The sequence below is a fragment of the Hoplias malabaricus genome, chromosome 11 (assembly GCF_029633855.1).
Source record: "Hoplias malabaricus isolate fHopMal1 chromosome 11, fHopMal1.hap1, whole genome shotgun sequence".
Taxonomy (NCBI): Eukaryota; Metazoa; Chordata; class Actinopteri; order Characiformes; family Erythrinidae; genus Hoplias; species Hoplias malabaricus.
Genome location: NC_089810.1, coordinates 33199556 through 33210636, shown reverse-complemented (window position 1 = coordinate 33210636; position 11081 = coordinate 33199556). Strand labels below are relative to the sequence as shown.

General features: G+C 39.2%; 1 protein-coding gene across 1 annotated transcript; it reads left to right on the top strand.

Annotated features, from left to right (window-relative positions):
- Positions 1-1680: 1680 nt before the first annotated feature.
- On the top strand, positions 1681-10639 carry napab (N-ethylmaleimide-sensitive factor attachment protein, alpha b). Its single transcript, XM_066684747.1, has 11 exons — positions 1681-1832; positions 3265-3344; positions 3468-3584; positions 3787-3833; positions 5038-5115; positions 5846-5901; positions 6108-6192; positions 6578-6682; positions 7075-7143; positions 8915-8965; positions 9096-10639. The coding sequence occupies exons 1-11, from the start codon at positions 1735-1737 to the stop codon at positions 9195-9197; spliced, it is 888 nt and encodes a 295-aa protein (XP_066540844.1). The 5' UTR covers positions 1681-1734; the 3' UTR covers positions 9198-10639.
- Positions 10640-11081: the final 442 nt, after the last annotated feature.

Genomic DNA, 11081 nt, shown 5'->3' with positions numbered 1-11081 from the left:
AAAGTACCATCAGATATGACCACAGCCTCCACAAAGGGATACCCTCACAGACCATCTGTACAGAGGTCTCCGTACACGTCATAGTGCCCACGAGGGGAATTCCTCCAAATGGAAATCAGAAAACCACAGACACAGGGCAGCCAGGCTGGACCTGTAAATGCTTCCCCCTGGTGGATCAGACTCTGCCACAGATTTTCAGCCCTGTTTCTGGAGTACCCCATGTAACACACCCACTTCAGCTCAGTAGAGGCTTATTAATGAGCTGATCGAGTTGGGTGTTTTGGGAGAAAGGGTCCTCCAGGTCCATTTAGGAATTTTCACCATATGCCAATGCTGTAACTAATAATGCATGATTACTTTGTTTTTTCTCAATATTTTATTTTGACTTCCATAAGCAAACTCACCAATCTATTAGCTGAAATGCTCAACAAAATAGAGATTGGAGAAAATATTATATTAGTATACTAGGGTGACCAGACGTCCTCTTTTACCCGGATATGTCCTCTTTTTTAGAAATGTCCGGGATTTTGTTTTTCTAGAGCGTACATAGAACTTCGAGAAGCGTTTCGTTCACAAACTAGTCCCGCCCTCCCCTACTCCGATTGGTTGAAGGGGGACGGGGTGAAGTAGCCTAAAATCTTCTGATTGGAGGGTCTGACTGTAGAGCTACCGTTATTGGTCGATAACCTTCTCTGTAAACATTTAATTGGTCAGTCTGCACGTCAGTAGTCCTTGTTTACGTCAGGCAAAGCTCATGTACCTACCCTCATCTCGAGCAGCTATGCCGAAACATAAATGTAAGTTCTCGGATGAATTAAAAAAGAAATTCCCATGTTTTCCCATGTGTAGCAAATAAAGGTGTAAAGCACCTAAAAGCATACAGGTTCAACTAAGCATACGACGGCAGCGAGGGGCGAGAGCTCATAACCCCCCCCCCCTCCTCCTTTTTGGTCCTCTTTTTCACCATCTCAGATTTGGTCACCCTATAGTATACCATTCTGTTCTCTGACACTGCTGCTGTGTCTCTGAATAATCTTGTATATTTTGTTTTAGATGGTTATGGGAAGACATTCCAGCCAAGAAACAAATCGTAAATTAAACATTAAAATTAAAATGCATCCATTGGATGCATCCAAAATTAAATAGAAAAATAAAATGAAAAACTAATTAAATTTGCAGCTACATTTTTCCCCAAATGCCCTAGTGATTTATCACAAATTTATGCTAATGTATGAAGTTATAATAATAAGATGCTAATCCTGAAATACAATTACTATTAAAATAATGTTAAAATATTACAAATATTGTTAAACGCTCTCATTATCAATCTTTAATTTTATCTGGAGAATAAAGAACCCTGAGGGTGTTCCTCATTTTCAGTGCAGTCAAGTATTTAGTCAGTGCACAGGGATTGGAAAAAAATATATATGTTTTATCAAATTAAATGTAATTAAAACATTTTTAATGAAGAATCCATCAAATTATTAGAAAAATAAGAGTTAGAAATATGAAAAAATAGACAAAGTAGGATTTTAATTCGAAAAAGAAAGGTAAAAGAAATATATAATATATTATTATAATAAAATAAGTTTTAAACAACATAATTTTAAAAATACATGAGTCAGGAGAGGGACTTTTACGTTGAAAGGCGGCTGTGGGGCCCGCTGTGTTGATGTGGCGGTGAGTAGAGGGAGAGAGAAGCGGGGCGGCGCTGTCACGGTGGCCGCTCTGAACATGGACAACTCCGGCAAAGAGAAGGAGGCCCTGGCCCTGATGGCGGAGGCCGAGAAGAAAGTCAAGTCCTCGCAGTCTTTCTTTGGCTCGCTGTTCGGGTAAATAACTGGCAATCGAGCTAAGATCAGTGGATTGTTTAGAGAATGTGGTCGGAAAATTAGGATACTGCTCCGTTAGCCTGCTGCCGCTAATAGCGGTCTTTATAACGCAGGTTAAAGTGAGATAAAGTTATAAAACAGAAGAAAATAAGCGCCCTGAGTCTAGAGTCTTCCCCGTGGAGACGCTCTGTTTAATAAACTGAGTCTAAAGAGCTTCAGGTTTATAACTTTTAATACTCGAGGTAGCAGAGTGCTAATGCTAATTAAACTTTATCAATGAACTTCATCTCATAAACTCCTATTAGTAACATTAACTCCCACAGTCGACCCCAATGTGTTAAACCTATATGTTCAAGAAACAAACACTTTGTGAAAGATTGTGTAACTGATTTTAAGCCTCATTTCAGTTTCTTTAAGTTTGGGACTGGGCTGTAAACAGAGCAGGTCACCTGACCGCTCAGATTTCGAAAGCCTGTCAACTGTGAACAGTGAACACACCGACCAGCCATTCACTGTCCACTCTCTCAGCTCCACTGGCCACACAGGTCACTCTGTAGTTTCACAGTTACAGACTGTAGTCTGTCTGTTGCTCTGCATACTTTATTAGCCCCCTTTCACTCAGTTCTTCAGTGGTCAGGACTCCCACAGAGCAGGTATGAATTGAGTGGTGGATCATTCTCAGCGCTGCAGTGACACTGACGTGGTGGTGGTTTGTTAATATTTGTTGTGCTGATATGAGTGGATCTGACCCAGCAGTGCTGCTGAAGTTTTGAAACCCTGTGTCCACTCACTGTCCACACTGTTAGACGCCTACCATGCTGGTCCACCTTTTAGATAAATCATCTGTCGCTGCACAGTTTGTGTTGGTCATCCTGTAGTCCTTCATCTGTGCACACAGGATGCTGTTGGCTGTATATATTTAGGTATATAAAAGGTATATGAAAATGTATATACAAACCTCAGCAGCACTGCTGTGTCTGATCCACTTGTACCAGTACAACACACACTAAAACCACCACTACCACGTCAGTGTCACTGCAGCACTGAGAATGATCCACCACCCAAATCATACCTGCTCTGTGGGGGTCTTGTCCTTTTAAAGACGGATGAAGGATGAAACTGAACAGCAACAGATAGAGACAAAAAGGTTGTTTTACATTTGGAAGTGACTTTAACATTCTGGTGTTCATATGGCCCTCATGGCGAATGGGAGTGGTCCGCACACAATTCCTCATTCCATGTGGCAAGTGGGCCGTGAACATGCGGGCTGTGGGCCAGACTAGCTGCTATGACCTGAAAATATAACAGCACAGGTAGCAAAACTATCCTGGTCATAGCAGCTGATGATGTAACAGAGAAAAGTCCTCACTCGAGTTGAGGAAATTTGAGGCTCAGTAAAACAACATAACCATGTCTTTCTTTACTTTCTCAGGGGGTCTTCGAAGATGGAAGATGCCTGTGATATGTACGGGAGAGCGGCGAACATGTTCAAGATGGCAAAGAACTGGAGTGGTAATGACTAATAAACTGCATCTTGTTTAATATATTTGACTGAAGTCTAAATTCTTTTGGAAATGATAATGGATGATTCTGGGTTTGTGAAGTACCAAACTCGTAAGCGCTTTTGTCTTTTAGCTGCAGGAAATGCCTTCACCCAGGCAGCCCTCCTTCACTTGCAGATGCAGAGCAAACACGATGCAGCAACCAACTTCATTGATGCTGGCAATGCCTTTAAAAAAGCAGACCCTCAAGGTTGGTTGTTCTTATATCGCAATCGTTTGCATATAATGCCGTCAAACATGCTGTCAATGCTATCTTGCTTTTTAAAGCTGCTGTATAACTGTTGGGAATACTGTCTCCTGCAGTGTTTCTTGTTCTAGCTTTAAAGTTTTATCTTTAAAGCAATAGTGCTCCTGTGTACTGTTTTCTTACCTGTTTTCTATTATATTTGCAGAGGCCATAAACTGCTTAAATAGGGCCATCGAGATTTACACAGATATGGTGAGTCCTTGCCCTTATCCTAAACCAAGGGGTATAAACTTATGTTCCTTAGTCCATTCCACATTGCTGAGATCAGCAGTTTTGTTCCTACTGTTTGAATAAAACCCATTTCCCGAAGAGCTCCAACATTTTGTAAAATTAAATAAAATCCTGAGCAGTATATGTGAGAAGTAACATTGGCTTAGATGGCAAGACATTGCCTTATCCTGGGAAATCCATGGTTAAAATCTCTGTTCTTGTGCACAATCAGAACTGTTAATTTTATTCCATGTTTTCTGATTTGGGCAGCACACAGAAAACTGACTGGGTGGTCTTGTTTCAAGTATGAGAGTTGGTGGGAAATAAATGAACTCTGAAGTGAACAAACGCCCTGATTGACTTGCCAGAATAAAAGTCTGGTGATATTGTGTGCTGTCAACAAGGTGCATGTGCATGTTTGACCTTGAATATAACCCTCAAGTTTCACAGAAATTTAGCAAAATTACTGATTCGTTCATTCATTATCTGTAACCCTTATCCAGTTCAGGGTTGTGGTGGGTCCAGAGCCTACCTGGAATCATTGGGCGCAAGGCGGGATACACCCTGGAGGGGGCGCCAGTCCTTCACGGGGCAACACACACACACACATTCACTCACACCTATGGACACTTTTGAGTCGCCAATCCACCTACCAACGTGTGTTTTTTTTTTTGTTTGTTTTTTTGGACTGTGGGAGGAAACCGGAGCACCCGGAGGAAACTCCTCACAGACAGTCACCCGGAGCGGGAATCGAACCCACAACCTCCAGGTCCCTGGAGCTGTGCGACTGCGCCACCGTGCCGCTCTTGCAAAAATACTGTTAATTTGAAATCTCTAAACTATTTGATTGATCAGACTAACCTTGTTTGGTAAATGATTTTGGACTAAAGATTCAGTTCAAGGCTTTCTTCTGTGAATGGATCCCAGAAGTTTGAATATGCACTGGCTTTGTTTGTACTGGTAGGGTACATGTTTGTCTTAAATGGTATAAAAAAAATCCAACTCTGTGTAAGCCATGTAGTAATTATCACCACCAGGGGGCGCTACGTGGTCATGAGACTTGTTCCTTGCTTTTTTTTTTTTGACAACTTCATTTTTGGCCAAAGTACTGTATCAAATGTGTGATTTAGATGTGGTAGAATTCATTTAAATTTCCATATTAATAATTAATTTTTCTATATTTTAGGGTCGTTTCACAATTGCAGCAAAACATCACATCACCATTGCAGAGATCTATGAGACGGAGCTGGTAGACATTGACAAGGTAAGACATACCTCTCTAATGGGATTTATAATGAAAATAAATGAACTTATTCTTCAGCAGATCATTTTTAAATGCAGAATTTGATTTTATTCTAAAGTGATGATTTAAATTAGTTTATAAACATATTTTAATGTAGTCTCTGGAAAAAGGTGCATTTTCACAGCTTTATGACCAAACACCACTTTAAATGATCAGTGAGGCTTCATATTAGATTATTATAAAGCCCAGTCCCAGTTCTGGGTGTATTCTGCTAGCTTCCCATTAAAGCTAAGGTGGAGCCACTGCTGATGGCAGTATGCTGGTATTGTGATTGTGTCAACTCTCCTGAGTCTCTGGGCACAGCCGGTCAGGGTCTACTCAGTGCTGCTTCCCTCTTGCTTCAGTGTGTTTGGAGGACAGTGAACATCAGTTTTATCTGTTTGAAAATGTTGTATGTGCTGAAAAGAGAGGGAGACATTTCCCACAGTTTAAAAATACACAACTCTCCCCATGATCTTGAGATACAAACAAAGTTAACTCAACTGGACCTTTTTTTACTGTACTGTACTGGCCTGTTTTTAACACGTGAAGCAAAGATGCAAACAAGATTATGTGGGGTTGTTGCTGATTGCTGATAGTGTGAACTCGAGGCAGCCCTCGAGCCCCTCCTTTTGTGCAAGGTACATAAAGTTGTGTTGGAACATATGGTAACCACAGTCCTTTTCTCTAATACTGTTTATTCTTTTCTTAGGCTATAGCTCACTATGAACAAGCAGCAGATTACTACAAAGGAGAGGAGTCCAACAGGTAAGCCAGACAATGTTTATTCTTTTGAGCTGTTAGACATTTACAAATGTGGTCAGACTCATTTGACAGCTGACAAGCCTTAGTTTTTTTTATTTGTATGTTAAATCTGATTTAGGGTCTTGTAAATACACAAGTAGTTAAAGTTTGTTTCCATAGTGCTGACATTGCTACGTGACTTGAGCATCTGCTTCCTCTTCTTTCTACAGCTCTGCCAACAAGTGTCTGCTTAAAGTTGCCACCTACGCAGCTCAGCTGGAGCAGTACCCAAAAGCAATTGAGATATATGAGCAGGTGTGTTACTTCTGTATCAATAAATCTGACCTATTGCGTCTGTAAACAACAGTGTAGAAAACAACTTGCTGATTAACGTAGATGTTAAATTTGAGCATATTTCAAAGAAATCATGTTAGATTTATGTTTTAAATAATAAGAAGCTAATATGTGGATGGGACTCTGGTTTTGTGAATGGTGAGTTTGTTTAAATGGTAGACATCATGAAAGAAATCCTGGGTATGGCCTTGTTTGGATCTGGAGCCCACTATCCCACACAATGTGAAAAAAAAACACCAAGTCATTTTTCTGTGTGCTGCCTGATTCAGAGAAAATGGGATAAAATGAGCTGTTCTGATTCTATTAGTTCCTCTTTCTTTTTCTCTCACTGTCTCTGTATTTGTAGGTCGCAACACATGCAATGGACAGCACTTTACTGAAATACAGTGCTAAGGACTATTTCTTCAAGGCAGCTCTCTGCCATTTCTGTATCGATATGCTTAATGCCAAGGTAAATACTGAAAGCCAGAATATATTGCTTATTTTGTAGTTTCTACACTCACTGTCCATTCTCTCAGCTCCGCTGACCAAACAGGAGCACTTTGTAGCTCCACAATTACAGACTAAAGGCCATCAAGTACTCCCAACAGCACTGCTGTGTTTGATCCACTCCTATCTGCGCAAAACACATTAATACACTAGTACCACCTCGTCAGTGTCACTGCAGGTAATCCAGAACCTAAATCATACCTACTCTGTCAGGGTGCTCTGGGGGTCCTACTGGACTACTGTCTGTTGTATGGTCAATGAAGCTGAGAGTGTGGATATTGTAGAAACAAGTAGATAATTTTAAACGTTGCTCCTGTTTTATATTATGCCTTTTATTTGCTTTTCCCTCAATAGCTCGCCCTTCAGAAATATGAAGAAATGTTTCCAGCATTTTCAGACTCGCGTGAGTGCAAGCTGGTCAAGGTGAGCTTCCCGTATTGGCCTGATTGTAACCACGTGCCACATCCATAAATCATATTTACATGATTTTAATTGAATGATTATTTATTTAACCTTTAATTTTACCCGGTAAGTCAATGAGAACATAGTCTTATTTACAATAACTTCCTAGCAAGCAGCAAAATCTACTTGAAGAAGCGCAAGTGACGGAAAGGGGAAAAGAAACAAATAAAGTTTAAAACAGGCATGGGTATCAGGAAAAATATTTCTGATGTGAATTTTAAAAATTAAGATGGACATAAACTCTAATTTGAAACATCTGAGGAGTGTATTCCAGTGTTTCTCAGCAGATGACTGGAATGATAAGCCAGAAGTGGTGTTTGTTTTAGGAATTTTCAGTTGGAGGTAACTGGAGGACCTGATGTCATGTGACAAAACAGGCTGTGTCAGATTTTGTAGGTAGAGTGGTCACTGACCAAAGAGGGTGTGTTTTTGTAGATTGCAAAGGTGCATTTTTAACAAAGCTGAGAGGAGAATGGTGCAGAGCGTGGTATGAGGGAGAATTTAAATCTCTCATGTACAAATCTGAACATTAATATGGCTATATCAAGTGATGTTGATTGTTTATCAAATAGTTTTCAGTGGAGGAGCATGGTGTTTATGATAATGAATTTACAGGTTAATTAAAGGTTTTCTGCTTTTTTGTAGAAGTGAAGGCAGTGAGTAAATCATCTGGACACATCCAGTTCTGTCAGTTATATTGCTTTAAAGATCTGGGATTGGTCCGAAAGTAGGAACCATCAAATATAAGTGTTTTTCACACTGCACACAAACCTGACTTTGATTCAGTTTGATTGAGAACAAGACTATCTCTTTCAGTGGGATCACATTTTGGTTCTTTGGTCCAGACGTACCTTTCAGACCATGCAATTTCAGCTCAGAGCAAACCGATATGCCCAGACCAAACAAGGCATATGTGAAACTATAGGCTTCAGAGAGGAATTGTGAAAGAGCATAGTGTGAAGGAGGAGCAGAGGCTAAACCGATAATACCTCTGAGCTGGACAGTGAGCTGCAAATGTTCCTAGGGCTTATTTGAGAAAATTACATGCTGAGGGCACAGGAGCATGTCCAGACTCTGTGGATTAAAACCGTCAGCCATAGGAGTTATTGGCATGTTAATGGAACAGATGATAGTTTGTCTCAAAAAAAGCTTTGCTTCCTGCAGTTGTTTGCAGAATGTTTGGTTGTAGGGTCGCTTGAAAAGTCATCACAGTCTGAACACCACAGAGCAGAAGAGGTGATTGGTAGCACTTTGAACTAAGCTCCTTTTAAAGCACAGTCGACTATGAACGTGTGATTGTGTTTTGCCTTGAGGTTTATCCCATAACAATCCTAATATGATTGGTGTATTATGGATTCAGTTGTATTTCTACTGAAATTTCACATTCATTTTATGTTACTGGTTCAGTGTGCGTTAGTGTATGTGTGTGTATTTTCATACTTATGTAGAATGTATTTGGCCGTTTCCTCCAGTTTTTTCAGATACTTATGTATCTGAGTGGTTTATGGTGTTGGGCAAATGGATGCATGATTCTGAACACAGACAGTAACAGTTCCACTTGTATTTTTTCCTGGAAACAGTTTGGAACAGTGCGCTCTGTAAACATGTCCTTATATATGGCTTATACACAGGCGTCCATGTAAAATTAAAGGTGTTCTGTGTTATTAATTGATTGATTGATCATTTGAAGTGCAGCATTGGTTACAGATCAGTCTTAATTTTCCTTTCACAGAAACTTTTAGACGCCCATGAGGAGCAGAACGTTGATGCGTACACAGATGCGGTAAGTAAGCATGTCACCACAGTCTACCGTCAATGTGCGCACACAGGTCATGGAAGCGAAGTCAATAAGAACTGGATAATCAGTTACAGACAATGAATGAATGAAAAGTTAACATCTTTCTTTTTTTTAGGTGAAAGAATATGACACAATATCACGCCTGGATCAATGGCTCACCACCATGCTGCTTCGCATCAAGAAAACCATACAGGAGAGCGAAAGTGACCTGCGTTAACAGTTTTCTTGCAGGGTTCCCTTGCCTCCCTTCCCCTTTGCTGTTCTTCTTTGGCCTTTTACAGTTTCACTGGCGTGACTGTTATGATTTCCTCTTTTGCCGTTTTTTAATTTCAGCTCAGTCACTCTTTGCCTTCTTGCTTTTCCTCAGCCCAGGTTACCTCTGTCTTAACTTAGCTCAGGCATGAACATAGGCCCACCCTGCAGAACACTAAGAAGTGAGTGGCCTGTTGTTTAGATAAGAGCAAAGAAGAGTGCCTTAGACCTGAATACAGTTACAGTATGATGTGGAGTGCAGTGCACACCTTGCTTTATACAAAGTAAATGCTGTGGTTTCATTCTTTGTGTTGAGCACTACTTACTATGCACATTAGGCCTATTTTTCTGTTTGTGCTAGTTTAGATGTTGCCTTTTGTTACATCTTCAACAATTTAAATGGATTTATTTTTTTTATCATATACACAATCATAAATCCTACATTAATATCATAACACGGCATACTTGTGGTTTGTTGTTTCCTTGTTCCTGTAACCACCAAATGATTATCCTTATAATTATTTTTTTTTTTTTAAACACATTGATATTATTATGGTTACTTCTGTTCATTCATCGGGTTTTAATGATGAGAATAACTTAAATGCACACTTAAAATAAATAAATAAATAAATACACTCTCTATGGAATCAGAAGTATAGAATGTAATAGGCCTCTCACTCACACATTTTAACAAACCTTTAATGCTATTCAGTGCTTCACATCAACTGTATTATGTTGAAAGAAGTAATTAATGACAAACACACAGTCCCATTTTTTTTTCTTTTTGCAGGTTCAGTTAGATTCTTTGGTTGCGTCCTTATACTCATTTGTAAGCTGTCTCATCTCTCAGACTTGTGTTATAAATATGTTGTGGCTTGGAGACTGCCACATTACTTCCTGTCAGCTTCCTCCTGCTTCTCATGCCTTTTGAAGGAGGAGGCTATAAGATATTGGCACCATTTTTTTCATCCATTTTAAAAGTTTAAAAGATCTGTCTGTCTGTTAAGTGTCTTTTTCTTGCAATTGCATCACAATGTATGAGAAACTCCATTTCCAGAAGAGCAGTGTGTATTTAAAAAAAAAAGAAAAAAAAGGCAGAATTCAAAAATAATTTAAGCCTGATATTTAATTGAAGATGGTACAATGACCATTTCTAATTTTTTTTATTAAATATATATTTTTATCATTATTATTTTTAAATATATGCCCATATTAAATTTCATGCTGACGTTTTGAATTTGTGTATAACTACAAAATAAATACATTTGGTTACTATGCACCAGGTCAGTGATATGATTGTGTTTAAAATGAGCATTTGTTTCAGAAATAATGTTTGGGAGGGTTTACAGTTCTGTGAAAGACTAACAATTCAAGAATAACATTTCTCAACATAAAATAGTAAAAATATAAAATAAAATACAGATTTCGGTATTGTGATGTTGTACGGTTGTTATCTTTAGACCTTCTGGTAGCACTGAATTTCAAAACAGACACAATTCTGTGGTGGAAATCATTGCATGGCGTCAAACATTTGCAAAAACCTCTGTCTGTGAACACAGTTCCTTGCTGCATCCAGAAACAATTTAAAACACCCAAATGCAAAAATAAGAAAACAGCTATAAACAGGATATACAAATGCAACACTAATAAAGACCATGAGCTGTTGAGCAGCTGAAATCCTATAACTAGCAGGAATGGGAAAATATCTCACATTCAAAACTACAGTCTCCTCAGTTCCCAAATGCTCACAAATGAGTGCTGTGAACAGAAGAGGTGATGCAACACAGTGGTAAAGATGTCCCTGTCACAACTGTTTTTGTAATGATTTGCTGGCACATAACACTTGGTT